The sequence below is a fragment of the Pseudophryne corroboree genome, chromosome 3 (genome assembly GCF_028390025.1).
Source record: "Pseudophryne corroboree isolate aPseCor3 chromosome 3, aPseCor3.hap2, whole genome shotgun sequence".
In the NCBI taxonomy this organism is placed as follows: domain Eukaryota; kingdom Metazoa; phylum Chordata; class Amphibia; order Anura; family Myobatrachidae; genus Pseudophryne; species Pseudophryne corroboree.
The window spans coordinates 604,540,389-604,566,358 of record NC_086446.1 but is presented as its reverse complement, the minus strand read 5'-3'; the positions used below and the strand labels follow the sequence as shown (position 1 = coordinate 604,566,358).

At 46.7% G+C, this 25,970-nt stretch overlaps 1 protein-coding gene across 1 annotated transcript in view; it reads left to right on the top strand.

Moving 5' to 3' along the window:
• PIK3AP1 (phosphoinositide-3-kinase adaptor protein 1) overlaps positions 1–25,970 on the top strand; it is a 288,810-nt gene that overhangs the window by 235,398 nt on the left and 27,442 nt on the right. The window contains exons 11-12 of the mRNA XM_063963241.1: positions 10,706–10,943; positions 18,004–18,076. Of these exons, the coding sequence (XP_063819311.1) occupies positions 10,706–10,943; positions 18,004–18,076 (311 nt within the window). The remainder of the gene's footprint in view (positions 1–10,705; positions 10,944–18,003; positions 18,077–25,970) is intronic.

Here is a 25,970-nt window from a genome sequence, read left to right as displayed (position 1 = left end):
TCACGTCTTCAGCTTCCTACTCCTTCCCGCTATAATGGGAACCCAAAGAATTGCCGTGGTTTTTTAAATCAGTGCGAGGTGCACTTCGAGCTGCTCTCTCATAACTTCCCTACGGATCGCTCTAAGGTAGCGTATATCATTTCCCTGCTTGAAGGATCAGCGTTGGATTGGGTGTCTCCCTTGTGGGAACGATCTGATCCCGTGGTTTCCAACTACACCAACTTCATCACGTCCTTTCGTAGAATCTTTGACGAACCCGGCAGGATGACCACTGCTTCTTCCGACTTGCTCCGTGTTCGTCAGGGCTCCCGTTCCGTGGGTCAGTACGTGGTTCATTTCCAGACCATTGCCTCTGAATTACGCTGGAATAATGATGCCCTGAGAGCTGCCTTCTGTAACGGTCTTTCCGACCGGCTGAAAGATGAGTTGGTCACTAGGGATCTGCCGGATCCATTAGAAGAGTTGATTTCCCTTTGCATCAAAGTGGATCTTCGGATGCAGGAGCGTGGAAGAGAACGTAGCCATTCAGAACGTTCCAGGTTCCGGAATCCTACTCCTAGACCGGTGGCTATGCCTAGCTCGGACGAGCCCATGCAAATGAACCGATCCCGACTGTCTCCGGAAGAACGACAGCGTCGTCGTGAGGGTAAACTTTGCCTTTACTGTGGAGCCGCAGATCATTTTCTCAAGTTTTGTAAATCCCGTCCGGGAAACGGGCAGGCCTAGCTTGTTCCGGAGGAGTCAAGCTGGGGGTTACGACAAAATCTTCTCCAATTTTGGACTGTTTGCTTCCTGTAATTTTAGTCACCGATTCAGCCTCCAGGTCTTGTGAAGCCCTGTTGGATTCCGGGGCTGCGGGGAACTTCGTTTCTTCCTCCTGTGTCCAAAGCATGGGTTTAAAGTTACGGCCTATCGAGCGGCCTATTTCGTTGACGGCTATCAACGGGACTAGAATTTCCAAGGGTCTCCTAATGTGGCGCACGGAGCCAGTTAAGCTGCAGGTCGGGGCTCTACATCAAGAAAGTCTGGAATTCTTGGTGATTCCAGAAATACACCACGATCTGGTCCTTGGAATGCCTTGGCTAAAAATTCATAATCCCCACATTGACTGGAAGTCTTCACAAATTCTGTCTTGGAGTTCCTTTTGTCACGCTAATTGTCTCACTCCTGTTTGTCCGCTCCGTGTCTCTTCCAAGACGAATGAAGAGTATATTCCGGAGGCGTATCAAGAGTACAAGGATGTGTTTTCGGAACAAGCAGCTGATCTGCTACCACCTCATAGGCTTTGGGACTGCCCTATTGACCTTGTCCCAGGGAAGACGCCACCTCGTGGTCGCACATATCCCCTGTCACTTCCCGAGACTCAAGCTATGTCGGAATATATTAAGTCCAATCTGCTCAAGGGATTTATTCGCCCCTCTTCCTCCCCTGCTGGAGCGGGCTTCTTTTCGTGAAGAAGAAGGACGGGGGGGGGTTGAGACCATGTATCGACTAACGCGGCATAAACGATATCACTATCAAGAATAAATACCCCTTGCCACTAATCACAGAGTTATTTGATAGGGTTCGTGGTGCCCACGTTTTCTCCAAACTCGACCTGAGGGAAGCTTATAATCTCATACGCATCCGAGAAGGGGATGAATGGAAGACTGCCTTTAATACCCGGGATGGGCATTACGAATACTTGGTGATGCCGTTTAGTCTTAGTAATGCGCCTGCTGTTTTCCAGGGATTCGTCAACGAAATCTTCCGAGACATGTTATATCAGAGTGTTGTGGTATATTTGGACGACATACTGATTTTTTCCAAAAATCTTGTTGAACACAGGACTCAAGTCAAAGAAGTGCTCCACTGTTTACGAGAGAATCATCTCTATGCTAAGCTCTCCAAATGGACCTTTGAGGTAACATCAATTCCGTTCCTCGGTTATATCATCTCGGGGACGGAGCTTCGCATGGATCCGGAAAAGCTCTCTGCCATTCGTGACTGGACTCAGCCTCTCTCTTTGAAAGCAATACAAAGATTCCTGGGCTTTGCGAATTACTACAGGAAATTCGTTAGAGGTTTCTCCACCATTGTCGCGCCCATTACTGCCCTGGCTAGAAAGGGCTCTAATCCGAGTTTGTGGCCTCCCGAAGCCATTGAGGCCTTTTCCTACTTGAAGTTCACCTTCATGTCCGCTCCAGTTCTCCAACAACCAAATTTCGATGAACCTTTTTTCCTAGAGGTTGACGCATCTTCAGTCGGGTTTGGGGCCGTTCTCTCTCAGTACTCCTCTGATAAGAAATTACATCCGTGTGGCTTCCACTCTCGTAAATTCTCTCCGGCCGAATGAAATTACACCATTGGAGACCAGGAACTTTTGGCAATTAAATCCGCCTTGGAAGAGTGGAGATATCTCTTAGAAGGGGCTAAACATGTGTTTACCATTTACACGGATCACAAAAATTTGTTGTACATCAAATCCGCACAATGCTTGAATCCTCGCCAAGCGAGATGGCCACTTTTCTTTACCTGATTTTCTTTTGTTATCAAGTACCGGGCCGGGACTCTCAATATTAAAGTGGATGCGCTGTCCCGTTCACAAGTTTCCACAGACGAGGATGAATCTTTTGAGCGGAGTTTAATTCTAAATCCAGTTTCTGTCTCCGCTGCTTTAACTACTCCAGCTCCTCCTCCTGGAAGAATGTCCATACCAGCTAGATTCCGGCCAAGAATATTACAGTGGGCCCATAATTCCAAGTTTTCCGGTCATTCGGGTGCCCAGAAGATGTACAAGTTTCTGCAAAGGTCTTACTGGTGGAACACCATGAGGAAGGATGTACAGGATTACGTTAATTCTTGTCCACAGTGTACACAACATAAATCTCCTCGCCTGCCTCCTGCTGGGTTGCTTCGTCCTTTGCCTATTCCTGTGAGACCCTGGACTCACATTTCCATGGACTTCATCACTGACTTGCCCAGTTCCAAGGGTTGCAACACCGTTTGGGTAATCGTCGACCATTTTTCGAAGATGGCACACTTCGTTCCTTTGATTGGTCTACTGACAGCTCCGAAACTAGCTCTACTGTTCATCCAAGAACATTTTTGGTTGCATGGGTTGCCACAGGAAATAGTCTCTGATCGTGGGGTACAGTTCACCGCAAGGTTTTGGAAAGCCCTCTGTTCGACTCTACAGATTAAACTTAAGTTTTCATCCGCTTATCATCCCCAAACGAATGGACAAACGGAACGAGTCAATCAATATCTAGAGACTTTCCTTTGTCTTTATCTCTCCCCTTTACAGGACAACTGGGTGGAGTTGTTACCTTGGGCGGAGTTTGCCCATAATCATTCGTTTCATTCTTCCACTGGTGAATCTCCATTCTTCGTCAACTATGGGTTCCATCCACGTGTTCCAGAATTTCCAAGCCTTCCGATAGAAGAGGTTCCAGCTGTAACGTCCACTCTACAAGACTTCGGACAAATTTGGAGTAAGATTCATGCTAATCTTAAGAAGGTTTCAGTCCGGTACAAGTTCTTTGCAGATAAGAAACGGCGAGCCGCTCCACAATACAAGGTTGGTGACAGGGTATGGCTGTCCACACGTAATCTCCGGTTGAAGGTGCCCACCATGAAGTTTGCTCCAAGATTCATCGGTCCTTACCCTGTGCTACAAGTCCTGAATCCTGTGGTCTGCAAGCTGGGTTTACCTTCGCACCTACGTATACCTAATGCCTTCCATGTTTCTCTTCTTCGTCCTCTCGTCCTTAATCGTTTTCATTCAAAGGCCTCTGGCCCCACCTCAGTGGAGACTGAAACAGGAACAGACTTCGAGATCAAAACTATTCTAGATTCTCGTTACCTTCACAAGAATCTGCAATATCTGGTGGAATGGAAAGGATATGGTCCTGAGGAGAGAAGTTGGATAAAGGCTTCTGAGGTCTCGGCTCCTCGACTAGTCCGGATTTTCCATGCTAGACATCCTAAGAAGCCGGGAAAGTGTCCAGGGGCCACTCCTAGAGGAGGGGGTACTGTCACGACGCCGCCGCGGTCCCCATACTTGCCCCTCCGGGCGCGCTGGGTCTTCGTGCGGCTGTCCTCGCTGGCGGGTCCCGGCGTCCGGCGCTCCGGCCGGCCGGCGTGTGCGCCCGGCGTCCACGGGAGGTGCGGGTGACGTCGTCAGTGCTTCCTCCAATCAGGCCCTGGCGGGAAGTTCAAATTCAGACGCCGGGCAGTGCTCCGGCGCCTGAGTATCATCGTTGCTACTGTACCTGTGATCTCCAGAGCTCCCGTGCTTCCAGCACCTCCGTGCCTCAGCACCTCCGTGCCTCAGCATCTCAGTGTCTCCGTGCTTCCAGCACCTCCGTGCCTCAGCACCTCAGTGTCTCAAGTGTCTCCGTGCCTCAGCATCTCAGTGTCTCCGTGCTTCCAGCACATCCGTGCCTCAGCACCTCCGTGCCTCAGCACCACCGTGCCTCAGCATCTCAGTGTCTCCAGTGTCTCCGTGCTTCCAGCACCTCCGTGCCTCCAGCACCTCCGTGCCTCAGCACCACCGTGCCTCAGCATCTCAGTGTCTCCAGTGTCTCCGTGCTTCCAGCACTTCCGTGCCTCAGCACCTCCGTGCCTCAGCACCTCAGTGTCTCCAGTGTCTCCGTGCCTCAGCACCACCATGCCTCAATACCTCAGTGCCTCCAGCACCTCTGTGCCTCCAGCACCTCTGTGCCTCCAGCACCTCTGTGCCTCAGCACTCAGCATTGCTGTGTTTCCGGCACCTCCGTGCCTCAATACCTCCGTGCCTCAATACCTCCGTGCCTCCGGCACCTCTGTGCCTCAGCACCGCTGTGCCTCCGGCACCTCCGTGCCTCAATACCTCCGTGCCTCCAACACCTTTGCGCCTCCAGCACCACTGAGTCTTCAAGCATCACAACGTCTCTAAGCGCCTCAGCGCCTTCAAAAACACCTCAGTACCTTTAGCATTTTGGTGCCTCTAGTACCTCAGTGCCTCCAGCACCCCAACATCGCTCACTGTAAGCTTTTGGTACTCTCCACCAATTCATCAACCCCTTTTACAAGTCTTGTCTTTCAGGAGACCTTCAAGCATTCACCCGTGCCTCCTGCCTACCGTCTTAATCCTGTATGAGGAAGACCTACATCCGGCCATCTCTACTGCGACCCAGTAGCGGTTCCTCTTCCCGGTCACCGGAAGAAGCCCCGAGTCCACAAGACTGCCCAACCAGGTCAGTGATACCCTCCGGGGTATCTCAGGGATCATGTAATCCAGATCAAGAAGAGGAGAACCAAACTTGTGCTTGTGAAGTAACATTTATAGACTCCACTTTTGAGAGGGAATTGCTTTAACCACTTGCCTGGCACTACGTGTGAGTGCGTTACCTGGCCAGGGCGCATCACATACGTTCAGCAAGCCACGTTGTGTCCCCTTCTGTTATAAAGGAAATCTGTTCTGCACAAGTGCAGAATGGACTTTCTCCTGCTGCTGCAGTCCACTGGAAGTGATGTCATGGTCCCTGACTGCTGACATCACTCCCGAAATCACGTGTTAGAATGTCTTGCGAGCATACTTGCCTACTCTCTCGGAATGGTCGGGAGGCTCAAGAAAATTGGGTGGCGATCCCGGCCTCTCGGAAGAGAGGTAAAGTCTCCTGGCCGGCTGCTGTCAGCCCACACATTGCATTGCCCAGCAGCCCTCCACGCTGCTGTCCAAAGTGGGTGGTCCAGGGGTGTCAGATGACATGATTTACGAGGAATTGCGTCATTGTGGCCCCGACCCCTGCATCTCAATGTGGGTAATGTCGGCATTGAGTTGCAGGGGTGGGGCCATGATAACGAGATCATGTGGCTACACCATGTCTCTGCCCCTATGGCGCATCATTGACCCCATCACGCCCCCTGACACCACACCACGCCCCTCTCTGTGCCGACCTGGCTGCCCCCTCCTGTATGGGGTAGCCAGAATATTGGCAAGCATGATCAGGAGGGACTGATGAGCAGTCTGCCCTGTGACCCACGCACCACTGTGCTATATGCAAGAAGCTGAGGGGGAGGGGCTATAACAGGGGGGAGGGAAGGCTGTAAATGGGGTGTGTCATCTTGCAGTATCGGGGTTATGCTGGCCCATAAAAAGATTTATTTGACTGGGGGGGGGGGGGGGGATATACTGTATTTATAGTAATGTAAAAAAAAAAGTCATATAGTGGCACATGAGAGTGGGGGTCTTACTACTTAACTGGGGCCCATTGACACTGGAGGCTATGCCAGGGAATCTGTTATCACCAGTGGGGTGTGGGTGTTGATAATTCAGGGGATCTTATGCCATTAGGGGGAATATTTCTGATGGGGGTGGGAAGTAAAATTACAATGGGGTCCTATGGACACAGGGTTGGGGGGTTGGGTGCAAAACGCCTCTTAGGTATATATACTGTATTTGTTTAAATAAAATATTTAAGTATATCCTTAATGATTATGTTTAAACTTTATTACTTTTTTTCACGGTTTGGGGTGAAAAAATTGTCAGTCAAGCACCTTGAGTCCTATTGGAGAAAGAGCGCTATATAAATAAAATTATTATTAGTATTATTATTATTATTTGGTTAAGGATACTATTGAGGGGAGTTATTTCATTGACTATGAGTTTGAATAAGTAATTTGTCGAGGAGAGCAGGAAACATATTTTGTCTTTATTAGCATCGATAAGCTGTTACCACAATGTCTGTGAGGGAACATGGAAAGTATTACTTCCCCATGATAACCACTCTCAAAAGATATGTGTATTATACTGCTCTAAGGGCCTAATTCAAGGTTGATTGCAAAACAACATTTTCCTCTAATGGGCAAAACCATGTGCACTGCAGATGGGGCAGATATAACGTGCAGAGAAAGTAAAGGCCCATACACACTGGGAGATTTTGAGCTGAAAGCAGGTAACTTTTGGTGTGTTGAGCTGCTTTCAGCTCAGAGCCGCCCAGGGTGCATGGACAAGCGATGAGCGGTGTGCGCTGATGCGCACTCCCGCTTCATCGCTGGCGGCCGCCGTTCATCTACTGGTATTACCAGTAGATGAATGGCGGGGTGAGCGGCTTTCCATAGCTTCCTGCTATGGAAAGCCGCTCACCCCCGCTGACATCGCTGGGCAGGGGGGAAAGGCGCTCAGTGTGTATGCACCTTTAGATTTGGGTGGGGTGTGTACAAACTGAAATCTAAATTGAAGTAAAAATAAAGCAGCCAGTATTTGCTCTGCACAGAAACAAAATAACCCACCCAAATCTAACTCTCTCTCTGCACGTTATAACTGCCCCACCTGCAGTGCACATGGTTTTGCCCATTAAAGGAAAATGTTGTTTTGCAATTACCCTTGAATTAGGCTCAAAGTATCTGTGTTTCCCCTTCTCCTAATAGTTATTATTGTCACTCCCTTGGTCTTATCTGCTATCTGGACCTAAATGTCTTACAATACTGACATCTAGTGGCCACATCTAATATTGCAAGGGTTTGACATGCGATTTGTATATGCAAAGAAAATGACTCTTCCCAGCTAGTGTATTTTAACTAGAGATGAGTGGGTTCGGTTTTACTCGGTTCTCAAAACGGCATCTTATTGGCTCACGGATGTCACATGCTTTGGATAGCCAATAAGAAAAATCTGGATAAAACCGAACTGGTTTAATACTGGCGTTAAATCAGAACACGCTCATCTCTAATTTTAACACTTTTCCACTGGTATCACCAGACTAGTACTTTCTAGCTACTTAATAGACCAGGGGTACACATATCTGGCCATAGGACCTGAAGTTAGGATAAGTACTGGTACTTTTTTTCATGGAATTTTTTTTTAACCACATTTCCACAAGTGTTGCAGAAACGTCCAAATAACACCTACACACACAGTGGGGGAATTCAAATGTCTGAAAAGTCGGTTGGGTGTCTGTTTTTTCCTGTCTATTAGACAGGAAAAAACAGATGCCCAACTGACTTTTCAAACATTTGAATACCGCCCAGTATATCCTGTGTAGCATATGAGACATTCAATAATCACGTCACTGGGGTAGTGCCTGCACCACATTTTGTCAAATAGTTTTGTTTTTGTTTTTTTAAATCAAATGATATTGTGCAATCAGACAATATCAGCTGTAACTCTTATGTTCACAAACTTTTTAAAACTGCATATGACTTGCTTTATAGATTTTTTTTGTGTTACTGTAAAATAAATGACAATAGTTATTATAGCCCAGAATGACTGAATACATTCTCCCCTGATGCCCTGTGCTCTTGTTGGACAGAGAGGATGTCATATGGAGGTCACCTTTCTCCATATTTGGTGGCAATTCCTCAAACTATCGCCTTTTTGGCAGGATATGTTTCGATGTGATGTTTTAAACATTGATATTCCACTTCCCCCAAATACTTTCTTCTGTCAATGAATATCCCCAATGCTACTCACCATCAAAATAAATTAATTCAACGTATACCCCTTCCAGGCTGCCTCAGGCGGGTCGCACACGGGAGCCTGACACGGGAGCTCCCAGCGTGCGACCCGCCTCAGGCTCCCCGCTGCCGCTGACTGCAACCCAGCAGCACAGGCTCCCTGCCGCCCGTACACAGAGAGTGAAGGGAAACAGGTCGCATCTACCCGCCTCCCATTCACACCACACAGTGAGCCGGGTTGAAGAGTGTTCACAACCAGGGTTGAAATACCGGGTCACTCGACCCGGTATTTCAACCCTTGCACATTTCAGACCGCACATGTACACGGGTTATGCGCGTTAACCACTTAATCAATTTGGTGGCTCGCCTCTGCACCCTTTCAAGTTTCAAGATTTTTTTTTTATGGAACGGTGCCCAGAATTTAACAGAATATTCAAGGTGTGGCCGTACTAATGATTTGTACAATGGCAGGATTACACTCTCACCCCATGACTCAATTCCCCGCTTTATGCATGCTAATACCTTATTTGCTTTTGATGCTGCACTATGACAATGGGTACTGCTACTAAGTTTATTATTAATGAGCACCTCCAAATCTTTATCAGCTGCCATTTCCCCTAAATTTTTCCCATTTAGTTTATAGGTTGCATGATTGTTTTTAGTCCCAAAGTGCTTAACTTTACATTTTTCGATATTGAACCTCATTCTCCAATTATCTGACCAAACTTCCAATTTAAATAGGTCGTTCTGTAGATAGGTCGTTCTGTAGAGACTCAATATCCTTATCTGAATTAATTATTCTACACAGTTTAGTATCATGTGCAAAAATTGACACTGTGCTTTCCAGACCTTCTCCTAGGTCATTAATAAATGTTAAACAGTAGAGGCCTGAGGGCCTAGTTCAGACCTGATCGCAGCAGCACATTTGTTCTCTAATGGGCAAATCCATGTGCATTCCGGGGGGGGGGGGGGGGGGGGGGGGGGGGCAGATACAACATGTGCAGAGAGAGTTAGATTTGGGTGGGTTATATTGTTTCTGTGCAGGGTAAATACTGGCTGCTTTATTTTTACACTTCACTTTAGATTTCAGTTTGAACACACCTCACCCAAATCTAACTCTCTCTGCACATGTTATATCTGCCCCCCTGCAGTGCACATGGTTTTGTCCATTAGAGAACAAATTTGCTGCTGCGATCGGGTCTGAATTAGGCCCTGAGTAAGGACCCTTGTGATATTCCACTGAGAACTGGGGCCCAGTCAGAAAACATCCCATTAACCACCACATGCTGTTCCCTGTTATCCAGCCAATTACTTACCCAAGTACAAATATTGTTTCCTAAATCAAGCTCTCTTAATTTGAAAATCAGTCTCATGTGTGGCACTGTGTCGAAGGCTTTTGCAAAGTTTGCTTTTGGGGTTCCACGTGCTATCACGAAGAAAACTTTACAATGCTTAGTCAACCTTTTCATGTTTCAACCTTTTGAACCAGTGGACCTCTCCTACTGTCTACTTGCTAAAAACCCCAAAAAGCTGTGTCGACCATATGTGTGTCTACCATTTGAACCTGTCAACCTTTTGTACCTGTCGAACATAAGCACTGTCTACCTTTTTCATGTCGACCTATTGACCATGTAATCCTTTTTACCATGTCGACCTAATGCACGTCGACCATTATTGGTCAACGTAATGACTGTAGACCTTTTGTATATAGATGTAATGACCTACACCTGATCATAGTATACTCTATTTTTCAGAAGATATTTTGACCTTCTCACTCCCTTATATTTTCTGTGTCCTCCTGGACCCCCCCCCCCCCCCCCCCCCCCCCTTTGGTTGATTGCCACAGATTCATTACATGTTGATTCATTACATGTTGTTATCTTTTGGTTTTAGTATATTTCATAACTGTGTATTCTTCGTTGTTTATACTACTTATTCCAGTATTATCTTTGTTACATGCTGCTGAATCTTGAATCAAACCATGTAAAAAATAAAATACATTACAGTAGCCCCATCTAAAGACAGTAGTGCAAAGCAAAATGACAGAAAAGTTTCATTACCTTCACAAAGCTCTGACGATTTCTTCAATACATCACCATTTGTATTTACACAAGGCGTAGCATAATGTTTGTACAAACATCTAGGTCATCTTGATCTGTACATACAGTATACTAGACAATCACAACATGTTGTGCAGATATAATTGCAATAACAACAGAAGGAAAATACAGAGACCTAACTTGATGAAGATGTGTCAAAAGCACTAATTGTAATCTCATTACAGCAGTTCTTGTCAAAATGATTATCTTTTTCTAGGAGCAAGTATCAGGATAAGGAGAGACCGGCAGCAATCAAGTGACTATGACCCATTTGTTGGCATGAAAACCCCTGGCCAGCGGGAATTAATTACATTACAAGAGCGTGTCAAACTAAGAATCATCAGTGTGGATGAGGCTGTCCTTGAGTTTAAAGAATGGCAATTAAATCAGAAGAAAAGATCTGACTCATTTAGGTACCAACAGGTGCGTATCATTGTACAATTAAGGCAGCTGTAAAACCTGCCATGTGCGATAATGAATGTGATACAATGTGATACAAATAGGATCATGCTGGAAAGAAAGGTGGCCGTTATACTCCCACCACACTGATGGCTCCCAGTCATGCTGAAAGTGATCTGGCTACATGGGTCAACTGTTCAATATGGTCACCTGCATTTGTCTGGCTGGATTGGACGGTGAAGCTGACACATGGCTGTCAGGCTCAGCGGCAGGATTACAGTTTGCAGTGCATTGTGGCACACTTAAGACATATAACCTCCCTGATGTTTTACTTTATTTTTTACTGACATTTTAAAAAATATACTCAGAGGGATAAAATATATATTTTTTCTCTATAACATTTTACTTGCAATGACGTTAGCCATACCTCCCAACTGTCCCGATTTTCGCAGGACAGTCCCTTTTTTTTGGACTGTCCCACAGTCCCACCCGCGGGCCCCACCCGCGGGCAGCAGTGTCCCACAATGGGGTGGGGGGTGTGTGTGTGTGGGGGGGGGGGGGAGTTAGTTGGGAGGCTCCTGTCACTCGCTGCTTAGCAGAGCAGTGGTTAATAGATGCTGTGTGCATGCGCACAGCATCTGTTCACAGGAGACAGAGGCAGTAGGGATGGCCATCGGTGGTCAGCATCGATGGATAACTTCAATGGTGTAAAACCATCTGGAAGGGATCAATCGATGGTTTTACCCATTGATGGTCACCACTGCATTTATGTACGATGAAATGTGGGCCAATCAGAACCTGGGGGCGTGGCTTTATGTGTGCCATGGGCGGGGCTAAACTTCGTGCCCTGACACTGAGATAAAAAATAAAAATATTCGGTAGAAGTGAACCATCGATGGCAGGAAACCATCTAGTTCTCCCCCATCGATGGTAAAAGTATTCAGCATTGATCACCGACCATCGATCATTTAGAATCATCAATGGTCGATGGCCATCCCTAAGAGGGAGAGGGGGAATGCTAGCAGCTCACAGAGCGCTGGGCATGCCCCCTCAGTTATGAAAACGGGAGGTGTGGCAGCATTGCCATTAAGCCACACACCCTTCTCCTGAGGCCATGCCCCCTTTTCGGGCGTGTGCGGCTTCGCTGCACATACAGGACCCCTCTTTCTATAAATGTTGGGAGGTATGGGTTAGCTGCATCTGCTTCAACATGTACTGCAGTAAGTATGCAGATGTGGTTGATTCTGCTGTCTGGACTGCAAGTAAAATTTTAATGTTTTATGTCTGTACTAGTTACCAGCCCATTTCAAATGACAGAACAGCATAACAGTAGTGTCTACTCAGCGCCAGCGGCTGTGTGCGGGCAAATAGAGCAATACGTGATTTGCTCCGTCGGTTGCCATCTAGTGGCCGCCAGTGCGCGTAACACTTTAATTCCCCCCATAGAGGTGAGGAGCAGTGCTAGCCTTTTATTATATAGGATGGTTCCTTAGAGCAGTGGTTCTCAGACTGTGTGCCATGGCACCCTGGGGTGACTCGGGACACTTGCAGGGGTGCCCTGGGTTGGTGGTCCAGGACTAATTCAAATTATTTATGGTCAATGCAAAACCAGTGCTGGTGGCTGCCAATCATAACATGTGGACAAACAGAAACAAATCTTCTCCCTTACCACATAAATGACCCTAAGGATGACATATAAACACAATTTACTTAATTTATTAATTCTTTGTAAATTTCTCAATAAGAAACTTTTGGCATAGGGGTGCCGTGAAAAACATTCTGATAGTCTAGGGTGTCATGATTCAAAAAAAATTGGAATCAGTGCCTGTGTTTGAGCTGTACAGATAATATTACCTACTAAATTTAATTTGGACGTACGTGACGTTATACACTCACATAGCCATGACTATTGGTGGATAGCTACTTTGCATCATAAAAATAACATAACTTGTTCAAATGTATTTATAGGACAGACAGACTGACAGCCTAGGAAATAGACACATTGACAGCACTAGTAGACAGACTGACAGAAAGGACAGACTCACATATAGGAGTGGGAAACAGATTAACAAGGAAAGACATGCAGACTGATGCTGCTTTCACATCGCAGTGCCGGGTTGCATCCGGTAATTGGAAATGGGTCCTTCCCAGGTGCGACCCGGCATTGGACCCTTTCAGACTGGCTTCCTGACCCATCAATATGCTAGGTCAGGTTGCCCATCGAGGGTAGGGACGGAGCCGGCATTGGGGGTGGGTGCGGATGCAGCGCTAGGAGATGAGATTATCTCCGCACCGCATCCTCCTATGCTGTGAACGGGGTCCCTGGTTGCATCGAGCCGAAAACCTGTTCACACCGCACCTGACCCAGTAATAACCTGGGAATAGCCCTTCTTTATTCCTAGGTTGAGTTACCAGGTCAGGTGACCCGGGAATTCATTAGTGACCCCTTTCACACTGCACAGCAACCCGCGTCGACCCAGCAATATACCAGATCGATACAGGGTTATTTATGCGGTGTGAAGGGGATATGACGGCAGGCAGACACACTGACCGCTGAGCTCTGTGCTGGGCACCTCCTGTAGAAGAAACACTCAGCAATAGATTAGTCCAGTGATTCCTACATTTTCTTGGATCATGGCACCCTAGAGTATCAGCATTTTCTCACAGAACCCGTAGGCCATAAGGTACTTATAGAGAAATTCAGGAAAAAATAATAAATTGACTAAATTGTGTCAGTTATGTGGTGGTGGACTGAGTGGAACTTCTGTTTGTTCCCATAACCAACAATGGTTTTGCCTATAACACTGATCATAATAATTTGATTTGGTCATGCACTACAAACCACTAAATGAATCTGTTCTGTTACTGACCCGTTCCGGGTTGGGTATGGGTGACTGGCGTTTGGGATCCCGCCGGTCACCATCCCGATGTCGATATCCCGAAGTTTAGAATTCCGGCGGAGGGGGTTAGGGGTGGGGGAGGGGGGGGGGGGGGGGTTTGTCAAGCACAACGAAGCCTCTTGGGGTTCTATGCGCTCACCACCGTTTCTGTTCCCACTCTATGGGTGTCGTGGGCACACATGAGTGGGAATAGTCCCTGCTAATCGGCATGCTGACTGTCGGGTGTTCAAGTGTTCATGATCCCGGCATCGGTAATGTGACTGTCAGTCTCCTGACCGCCGGTCACATAACTACATCCCCTTCCCCTGTGCCTGCAGCGCCCAAAAAATCTGTATGACACAGAAGCTAACCATGTTTTTTTTTTAGCAACAACAGGAGGTATTGGAAGCCACATACCCACCCTCACTAAAGATGCCTCCCTGTTCAGGGTAACAAGCAGCATGATTAATGGGAACTACACTGGGGAGCAAGAGATATACGAGCAGGCAAAGACAGCATAGAACTGGTGCATTTCTAAGGCAGAGGAGGCAGAACAACAGTGATAACATAGTGCGTATGGGGCCTGTAGGCACAGACTTGACTTATACCCAAGCCAGAGATGGGAGCTTTATAGTCTCAGCTATGCTTAGTAAACAGCTAACAGGGAGAATTATTTCTCTGACGTCCTAGTGGATGCTGGGAACTCCGTAAGGACCATGGGGAATAGACGGGCTCCGCAGGAGACTGGGCACTCTAAAAGAAAGATTAGGTACTATCTGGTGTGCACTGGCTCCTCCCTCTATGCCCTCCTCCAGACCTCAGTTAGAATCTGTGCCCGGCCAGAGCTGGGTGCTCCTAGTGGGCTCTCCTGAGCTTGCTAGAAAGAAAGTATTTGTTAGGTTTTTTATTTTCAGTGAGATCTGCTGGCAACAGACTCACTGCTACGTGGGACTGAGGGGAGAGAAGCAAACCTACCTGCTTGCAGCTAGCTTGTGCTTCTTAGGCTACTGGACACCATTAGCTCCAGAGGGTTCGAACACAGGGCCTGACCTCGATCGTCCGTTCCCTGAGCCGCGCCGCCGTCCCCCTTGCAGAGCCAGAAGACAGAAGAGAAGCGATGAAATCGGCGGCAGAAGACTCCTGTCTTCATTAAGGTAGCGCACAGCACCGCAGCTGTGCGCCATTGCTCCCACAGCACACCACACACTCCGGTCACTGTAGGGTGCAGGGCGCTGGGGGGGGGGGCGCCCTGGGCAGCAATAAAAATACCTTTGGCATAAAAATACACATAATACAGTCTGTGACTGTATATGTGTAAAACCCCCGCCATTTTTAGTCAGAAACAGGACAGAAGCCCGCCGCTGAGGGGGCGGGGCCTTCTTCCTCAGCACACCAGCGCCATTTTCTCTTCACAGCTCCGCTGGAAGGAAGCTCCCCAGGCTCTCCCCTGCAGTATCCTGGTACACAAAGGGTGAAAAGAGAGAGGGGGGGGGGGGGGGGGGCACATAAATTTAGGCGCAAAAAATGGTATATACAGCAGCTACTGGGTAAACACTGAGTTGTAGTGTAATCCCTGGGTTAACTAGCGCTGGGGTGTGTGCTGGCATACTCTCTCTCTCTCTCTCCAAAGGGCCTTGTGGGGGAACTGTCTTCAAATAGAGCATCCCCTGTGTGTGTGGTGTGTCGGTACGCGTGTGTCGACATGTCTGAGGTAAAAGGCTCCTCTAAGGAGGTGATAGAGCGGATATGTATGTGAGAGGGTGTCTCCGTCGACAACGCCGACACCTGTTTGGATATGTGTAAGTGCTAAGGTGAATTTATTGCACAAATGGTTAGGGAACAGACAGGAAATCTACCCATGTCTGTCCCTATGTCACAGAGACCTTCAGAGTCTCACAATGCTCACTATCCAAAATAACAAACACTGGTATCGACACAGAGTTTAACTCCACTGTCTACTACGATAATGCAAAGTTACAGCCAAGATGGCTAGAAGGTATTCAATATATGATATTTAAATAAAAGATGATTTGCATATCACTGATGACTCATCTGTCCCTGACACGAGAGTACACATGTTTAAGGGGAAGAATGCTGAGGTAAATTTCCCTCCTCTCATGAGGAAAAAGAGCGGGAATCTCCAGACAAGAGACGGCAGCTTCCCACAAGAGAATTCTCAGGCTGTATCCTTTCCCCACTAGGGCCAGGATGTGTTGAGAATCTTCCCCTAGGGTGTCCTGTTTGCACAGACGGTAGCACTTGCTATTCTCAGGGATCCTGCAGATAGCGTGCACATTCTAGTATACTACCCAGACCGGCGATTGTGTCAGCATGGGTTTATAGCGCTGTGGCAGCGTGGACAGGTACCTTATCAGCAGAGATTGAGACCCTAGTAAATATATTAAAGATGCTGTCTTAAGTGATAGATATATAGTTATAAAGCATGCCCAAAGAGACATGAGTATACTGGGTCCTAGAGTCAAAGCTATGTCGATCTCTGCTTGACGTGTCCTGTAGAATATGCATTGGACAGATGATGCCGACTTAAGAGGCATATGGAAGGCTGAGGATTGTGTGGAGAAGGGTTCTCGGGCCTGGTCTCCACAGCTATAGCTGGTAATTCTGCTAGTTTGCCTTATATTCCTGCACAGCGTAAGAAAGCACGACATTATTAAATGCAGCCTTTCGAATAAAGAAACAAGAAAGTCTGAGGTGCGTCCTTTCTTGTCAGAGCCGGGATCAACACAGCTAGTTCCCAGGAACAGAAGTCCTCCCCGGCCCCTACAAAAATCCACCTATGCCGCTGGGCCGGATTAAGACTTGGGGGTGCCCGAGGCACTTAAGACAAGGGGGCATCCGGTGGAAGGCGGGGTAGTGTATTAGATTGTGCATACCTCCCAACATGACCCATTCCAGGAGGGACAAAATGCTCTCTACCTGGACTTTCCTCTTAATATATGATTGGTGTCACCTGTGTGGAACTATTTAATAGATAAGAAAGGTGTTTAATCACAGGTGATTGCAAACATAACTTAAGATAGCATGTTATTCCTCCAGGACTGGGTCATGTTAGGCTGTATGGATTGTGTATATTAAATTTAATCCAACAGGGTATATTAGATTTAAACTAATAGTTGAAAAATGCCTGGGTACTGTTTATAGCTCCACCTAATTAAGAGACAACTATTTTATAAAGTTTTCTTGTAGTGGAACAAAGACAACTTAACCTTAGAATACACATAGGAAAAAAATCTTTAATTTATCTTGTCACATGCAAGAATAGCAGCTGCCTCTGTACTACTTACCCACTGGGACAGGACTAAGGAGGACTCTGCATGTGTGTGTGTGTGTGTGTGTGTCTCTCTCTAGACCCTCATTAGAGAACAAGTTACATAGGACCCAGACACCCTGTCAGGGAATAGGAGAAGATGGGATCCCTGTGTCACTTACAGCTCTCTCCACCCTCCTATCTTCTCTGGTGGGAAAGCTCAATCATTAGCTCATAATACCTGATACTCTGCCTGAAATGCATACTGCCCTCCTCGCATTCTATACTGCCCTGCTCGCATTCTAGCTGTCTGGTTCTGCTACTGCGTGAGAGGAAAATCTAGCGATGTCGGTGTGCTCTGGCTGGGGGGCCCCCTAACAAAGGGGGGCCCGGGGTACTGTATGCCCTGCGACCCCCCCTTAATCTGGCTATGACCCAGGGAGCAGGGCCCTGCGGGTGGCAGTGTCGTTGCCCCATGACCCTGTATTTGACTTACAGGGTGCCTGGAACAGCACTTGCAGTCAGTATCATTGTTTTATGACTCAAAACTCCTAACGTCACCGTTTGGGTAATATCTATCTATCTATCTATCTATCTATCTATCTATCTATCTATCTATCTATCTATCTATCTATCTATCTATCTATCTATCTATCTATCTATCATCCATTTACATATACCCTACTGTACCAGTATTGCAGTTTTTTTTAAGCTGTTATTATTATTATTAGAGCTATACATTTTGGCACTCTATTGTTGGATAATACATCTCCTTTAAGCTATGCCTTTATAAAACCTGTTATATAATATGTGTTAATATAGTGTACTTTTTTTTGACTAATGGATTAATTTACAGTTTAGATTTGGCAACTGTTAAAATAATAATAATATATTGACAATGAAAAATTATTATTAATTTCCATATTATTGCTTTTAGGAAAACCTAAAAAAATTACGAGACAGTATAAACCGAAGACGAAATGAAAATAAAAACATAAAAAAAACAGCAGGTAACTGTGCTTCAAATGTTAAAATATACATATACTGTATAAATATACATATATAAGACCACATTCCATCATTTTTAAACTTTCATTTCCGATCCCACCCTCAGCTAGAAGAACTGTGAGGGTTTCACGCCTCAGGTGGCCACAGTTCAGATCTACTAAACTCCGGCAGTGCATCAGTGGCATCTTGTTGCTGCATTTACATGCAGGAACAGTTCACACTGGAACATTCATGTAACACAGGATTTCTAGAAGGGGTTTCCAAATGCAGTCCACAATCTCCTGCTCTGCGGTACATTGGTGCAAGTGTGGGTGTCTGGGGGACCACTAGAAAAGCCTAGTACCAACTATGGACATTAATATATACATTGGTCTTTTTATACACTGTATAGTGTATTGAATACAGTATTAATATTTAACACTATAGATCGGCTGTATCAAACATATTTAACTAATATAAATAACACTAGGTGACTCATCGCGCCCTACGGGTGCTCTTCACACCGTCGCAAGGGGCTACACCCCCTTAACCCCTGCACGCCTTTCTGGCGTTCAATATTTGTATTATTGTATTACCTGCATTCCTGTTAGTGGTTAAATATTGCACGACGAAAGGGCGTCAGATGGCGAAGGGGGCGTAGCCCCTTGCAACGGGGGAGTGGGGGCCGCGGATGTGGGGTGGGTGCGGGGGTGCTGCAGGTGGTGTATGGATCCTGAAACCATTTTTTCCCCACACACAATTATGCCCCTTACAAATGATGCCACACAGTAGGGCTTCTAATTACTTTTCTCTTGCATCCTAGAGGATGCTGGGGTCCATTTAGTACCATGGGGTATAGACGGGTCCACTAGGAGCCATTGTTACTTTAAGAGTTTGAGAGTGTGGGCTGGCTCCTCCCTCTATGCCCCTCCTACCAGACCCAGTTTAGAAAATGTGCTCGGAAGAGCTGGTCACAGGTAGGGGAGCTCTACAGAGCTTCTTTAGTAAAAGTTATTTTTTAGAGTTTATTATGTTACAGGGAGGCTGCTGGCAACTGCCTCCCTGCTTCGAGGGACTAAGGGGGGGAGTAGTGTCTTCCCTGAGCTACTATCTCCGCTGAGAGGACACTGAGCTTCTGAGGGGATCGAACGTTCCCCGACACAGGGGATCGCTCATAGAGATGTGCACCGGAAATTTTTCGGGTTTTGTGTTTTGGTTTTGGGTTCGGTTCCGCGGCCGTGTTTTGGGTTCGAACGCGTTTTGGCAAAACCTCACCGAATTTTTTTTGTCGGATTCGGGTGTGTTTTGGATTTGGGTGTTTTTTTCAAAAAACCCTAAAAAACAGCTTAAATCATAGAATTTGGGGGTCATTTTGATCCCAAAGTATTATTAACCTCAATAACCATAATTTCCACTCATTTTCAGTCTATTCTGAACGCCTCACACCTCACAATATTATTTTTAGTCCTAAAATTTGCACCGAGGTCGCTGGATGACTAAGCTCAGCGACCCTAGTGGCCGACACAAACACCTGGCCCATCTAGGAGTGGCACTGCAGTGTCACGCAGGATGGCCCTTCAAAAAAACACTCCCCAAACAGCACATGACGCAAAGAAAAAAAGAAGCGCAATGAGGTAGCTGTGTGAGTAAGCTCAGCGACCCTAGTGGCCGACACAAACACCTGGCCCATCTAGGAGTGGCACTGCAGTGTCACGCAGGATGGCCCTTCAAAAAAACACTCCCCAAACAGCACATGACGCAAAGAAAAAAAGAGGCGCAATGAGGTAGCTGTGTGAGTAAGCTAAGCGACCCTAGTGGCCGACACAAACACCTGGCCCATCTAGGAGTGGCACTGCAGTGTCACGCAGGATGGCCCTTCAAAAAAACACTCCCCAAACAGCACATGACGCAAAGAAAAAAAGAGGCGCAATGAGGTAGCTGTGTGACTAAGCTCAGCGACCCAAGTGGCCGACACAAACACCTGGCCCATCTAGGAGTGGCACTGCAGTGTCAGGCAGGATGGCCCTTCCAAAAAATACTCCCCAAACAGCACATGACGCAAAGAAAAAAAGAGGCGCAATGAGGTAGCTGTGTGAGTAAGCTAAGCGACCCTAGTGGCCGACACAAACACCTGGCCCATCTAGGAGTGGCACTGCAGTGTCACGCAGGCTGGCCCTTCCAAAAAACACTCCCCAAACAGCACATGACGCAAAGAAAAATGAAAGAAAAAAGAGGTGCAAGATGGAATTGTCCTTGGGCCCTCCCACCCACCCTTATGTTGTATAAACAGGACATGCACACTTTAACCAACCCATCATTTCAGTGACAGGGTCTGCCACACGACTGTGACTGAAATGACGGGTTGGTTTGGACCCCCACCAAAAAAGAAGCAATTAATCTCTCCTTGCACAAACTGGCTCTACAGAGGCAAGATGTCCACCTCATCATCATCCTCCGATTCATCACCGTGTACATCCCCCTCCTCACAGATTATCAATTCGTCCCCACTGGAATCCACCATCACAGCTCCCTGTGTACTTTGTGGAGGCAATTGCTGCTGGTGAATGTCTCCATGGAGGAATTTATTATAATTCATTTTAATGAACATCATCTTCTCCACATTTTCTGGAAGTAACCTCGTACGCCGATTGCTGACAAGGTGAGCGGCGGCACTAAACACTCTTTCGGAGTACACACTTGTGGGAGGGCAACTTAGGTAGAATAAAGCCAGTTTGTGCAAGGGCCTCCAAATTGCCTCTTTTTCCTGCCAGTATACGTACGGACTGTCTGACGTGCCTACTTGGATGCGGTCACTCATATAATCCTCCACCATTCTTTCAATGGGGAAAGAATCATATGCAGTGACAGTAGACGACATGTCCGTAATCGTTGGCAGGTCCTTCAGTCCGGACCAGATGTCAGCATCAGCAGTCGCTCCAGACTGCCCTGCATCACCGCCAGCGGGTGGGCTCGGAATTCTGAGCCTTTTCCTCGCACCCCCAGTTGCGGGAGAATGTGAAGGAGGAGATGTTGACAGGTCGCGTTCCGCTTGACTTGACAATTTTCTCACCAGCAGTTCTTTGAACCCCTGCAGACTTGTGTCTGCCGGAAAGAGAGATCCAAGGTAGGTTTTAAATCTAGGATCGAGCACGGTGGCCAAAATGTAGTGCTCTGATTTCAACAGATTGACCACCCGTGAATCCTTGTTAAGCGAATTAAGGGCTCCATCCACAAGTCCCACATGCCTAGCGGAATCGCTCTGTGTAAGCTCCTCCTTCAATGTCTCCAGCTTCTTCTGCAAAAGCCTGATGAGGGGAATGACCTGACTCAGGCTGGCAGTGTCTGAACTGACTTCACGTGTGGCAAGTTCAAAAGGTTGCAGAACCTTGCACAACGTTGAAATCATTCTCCACTGCGCTTGAGACAGGTGCATTCCACCTCCTATATCGTGCTCAGTTGTATAGGCTTGAATGGCCTTTTGCTGCTCCTCCAACCTCTGAAGCATATAGAGGGTTGAATTCCACCTCGTTACCACTTCTTGCTTCAGATGATGGCAGGGCAGGTTCAGGCGTTTTTGGTGTTGCTCCAGTCTTCTGTACGTGGTGCCTGTACGCCGAAAGTGTCCCGCAATTCTTCTGGCCACCGACAGCATCTCTTGCACGCCCCTCTCGTTTTTTAAATAATTCTGCACCACCAAATTCAAGGTATGTGCAAAACATGGGACGTGCTGGAATTTGCCCATATTTAATGCACACACAATATTGCTGGCGTTGTCCGATGCCACAAATCCACAGGAGAGTCCAATTGGGGTAAGCCATTCTGCGATGATCTTCCTCAGTTGCCGTAAGAGGTTTTTAGCTGTGTGCGTATTCTGGAAAGCGGTGATACAAAGCGTAGCCTGCCTAGGAAAGAGTTGGCGTTTGCGAGATGCTGCTACTGGTGCCGCCGCTGCTGTTCTTGCGGCGGGAGTCCATACATCTACCCAGTGGGCTGTCGCAGTCATATAGTCCTGAGTCTGCCCTGCTCCACTTGTCCACATGTCCGTGGTTAAGTGGACATTGGGTACAACTGCATTTTTTAGGACACTGGTGAGTCTTTTTCTGAGGTCTGTGTACATTTTCGGTATCGCCTGCCTAGAGAAATGGAACCTAGATGGTATTTGGTACCGGGGACACAGTACCTCAAACAAGTCTATAGTTGGCTCTGCAGTAATGATGGATACCGGAACCACGTTTCTCACCGCCCAGGATGCCAAGGCCTCAGTTATCCGCTTTGCAGCAGGATGACTGCTGTGATATTTCATCTCCTCGCAAAGGACTGTTGGACAGTCAATTGCTTGGTGGAAGTAGTAAAAGTGGTCTTACGACTTCCCCTCTGGGATGACCATCGACTCCCAGCAGCAACAACAGCAGCGCCAGCAGCAGTAGGCGTTACACGCAAGGATGCATCGGAGGAATCCCAGGCAGGAGAGGACTCGTCAGAATTGCCAGTGACATGGCCTGCAGGACTATTGGCATTCCTGGGGAAGGAGGAAATTGACACTGAGGGAGTTGGTGGGGTGGTTTGCGTGAGCTTGGTTACAAGAGGAAGGGATTTACTGGTCAGTGGACTGCTTCCGCTGTCGCCCAAAGTTTTTGAACTTGTCACTGACTTATGATGAATGCGCTGCAGGTGACGTATAAGGGAGGATGTTCCGAGGTGGTTAACGTCCTTACCCCTACTTATTACAGCTTGACAAAGGCAACACACGGCTTGACAAATGTTGTCCGCATTTCTGTTGAAATACTTCCACACCGAAGAGCTGATTTTTTTGGTATTTTCACCAGGCATGTCAATGGCCATATTCCTCCCACGGACAACAGGTGTCTCCCCGGGTGCCTGACTTAAACAAACCACCTCACCATCAGAATCCTCCTGGTCAATTTCCTCCCCAGCGCCAGCAACACCCATATCCTCCTCATCCTGGTGTACTTCAACACTGACATCTTCAATCTGACTATCAGGAACTGGACTGCGGGTGCTCCTTCCAGCACTTGCAGGGGGCGTGCAAATGGTGGAAGGCGCATGCTCTTCACGTCCAGTGTTGGGAAGGTCAGGCATCGCAACCGACACAATTGGACTCTCCTTGTGGATTTGTGATTTCGAAGAACGCACAGTTCTTTGCTGTGCTTTTGCCAGCTTAAGTCTTTTCATTTTTCTAGCGAGAGGCTGAGTGCTTCCATCCTCATGTGAAGCTGAACCACTAGCCATGAACATAGGCCAGGGCCTCAGCCGTTCCTTACCACTCCGTGTGGTAAATGGCATATTGGCAAGTTTACGCTTCTCCTCCGACGATTTTATTTTAGATTTTTGAGTCCTTTTTTTACTGATATTTGGTGTTTTGGATTTTACATGCTCTGTACTATGACATTGGGCATCGGCCTTGGCAGACGACGTTGATGGCATTTCATCGTCTCGGCCATGACTAGTGGCAGCAGCTTCAGCACGAGGTGGAAGTCGATCTTGATCTTTCCCTATTTTTGGAACCTCAACATTTTTGTTCTCCATATTTTAATAGGCACAACTAAAAGGCACCTCAGGTAAACAATGGAGATGGATGGATACTAGTATACTTATGGATGACGAGTGACTGCCGACACAGAGGTAGCTACAGCCGTGGACTACCGTACTGCGTCTGCTAGTATAGACTGGATGATAATGATATAAAAAATATATATATATCACTACTGCAGGACAGGTATATATTATATAATGACGGACCTGCTGGACACTGTCAGCAGCAGACTCCTAGACTACTAGTATGAAGAAGATAGAAAAAAAAACCCCACCACAGGTAGGTATACAATTATGGACGAGCACTGCCGACACAGAGGTAGCTACAGCCGTGGACTACCGTACTGCGTCTGCTAGTATAGACTGGATGATAATGATATAAAAAATATATATATATCACTACTGCAGGACAGGTATATATTATATAATGACGGACCTGCTGGACACTGTCAGCAGCAGACTCCTAAACTACTAGTATGAAGAAGATAGAAAAAAAAAACCCACCACAGGTAGGTATACAATTATGGACGAGCACTGCCGACACAGAGGTAGCTACAGCCGTGGACTACCGTACTGCGTCTGCTAGTATAGACTGGATGATAATGATATAAAAAATATATATATATCACTACTGCAGGACAGGTATATATTATATAATGACGGACCTGCTGGACACTGTCAGCAGCAGACTCCTAAACTACTAGTATGAAGAAGATAGAAAAAAAAACCCCACCACAGGTAGGTATACAATTATGGACGAGCACTGCCGACACAGAGGTAGCTACAGCCGTGGACTACCGTACTGCGTCTGCTAGTATAGACTGGATGATAATGATATAAAAAATATATATATATCACTACTGCAGGACAGGTATATATTATATAATGACGGACCTGCTGGACACTGTCAGCAGCAGACTCCTAAACTACTAGTATGAAGAAGATAGAAAAAAAAACCCCACCACAGGTAGGTATACAATTATGGACGAGCACTGCCGACACAGAGGTAGCTACAGCCGTGGACTACCGTACTGCGTCTGCTAGTATAGACTGGATGATAATGATATAAAAAATATATATATATCACTACTGCAGGACAGGTAAATATTATTATATAATGACGGACCTGCTGGACACTGTCAGCAGCAGACTCCTAAACTACTAGTATGAAGAAGATAGAAAAAAAAAACCCACCACAGGTAGGTATACAATTATTTACGAGCACTGCCGACTCAGAGGTAGCTACAGCCGTGGACTACCGTACTGCGTCTGCTAGTATAGACTGGATGATAATGATATAAAAAATATATATATATCACTACTGCAGGACAGGTATATATTATATAATGACGGACCTGCTGGACACTGTCAGCAGCAGACTCCTAAACTACTAGTATGAAGAAGATAGAAAAAAAAAACCCACCACAGGTAGGTATACAATTATGGACGAGCACTGCCGACACAGAGGTAGCTACAGCCGTGGACTACCGTACTGCGTCTGCTAGTATAGACTGGATGATAATGATATAAAAAATATATATATATCACTACTGCAGGACAGGTATATATTATATAATGACGGACCTGCTGGACACTGTCAGCAGCAGACTCCTAAACTACTAGTATGAAGAAGATAGAAAAAAAAACCCCACCACAGGTAGGTATACAATTATGGACGAGCACTGCCGACACAGAGGTAGCTACAGCCGTGGACTACCGTACTGCGTCTGCTAGTATAGACTGGATGATAATGATATAAAAAATATATATATATCACTACTGCAGGTATATATTATAATATAATGAATGACGGACCTGCTGGACACTGTCTGTCAGCAGAATGCGTTTATAGAATAAAAAAAAAAAACACCACACGAGTGGTTAACTTTTTCAGGCAGACAATATACTGGTGGTCACTGGTCAGTCACACTGGCAGCAAAAGTGTGCACTGTTATGTACTCCTGCTATAACTGCTCCCCAGTCTCCCCCACAATTAAGCTGTGTGAGCAGTGAGCACTCAGCACAGTCAGATATACATAGATGATATTATCATGCAGCACACTGAGGCTGAGCACAGATATGGTATGTGACTGTGTATCGTTTTTTTTCAGGCAGAGAACGGATTTTAAATAATAAATAAAACTGGTGGTCAAAACTCTGCACTCTGAGTACTCCTAATGCTCCCCAAAATTACTAAAATTAAATTACTAGTAAATCAAGTGTCTCACTCTCTATCTAAACGGAGAGGACGCCAGCCACGTCCTCTCCCTATCAATCTCAATGCACGTGTGAAAATGGCGGCGACGCGCGGCTCCTTATATAGAATCCGAGTCTCGCGATAGAATCCGAGCCTCGCGAGAATCC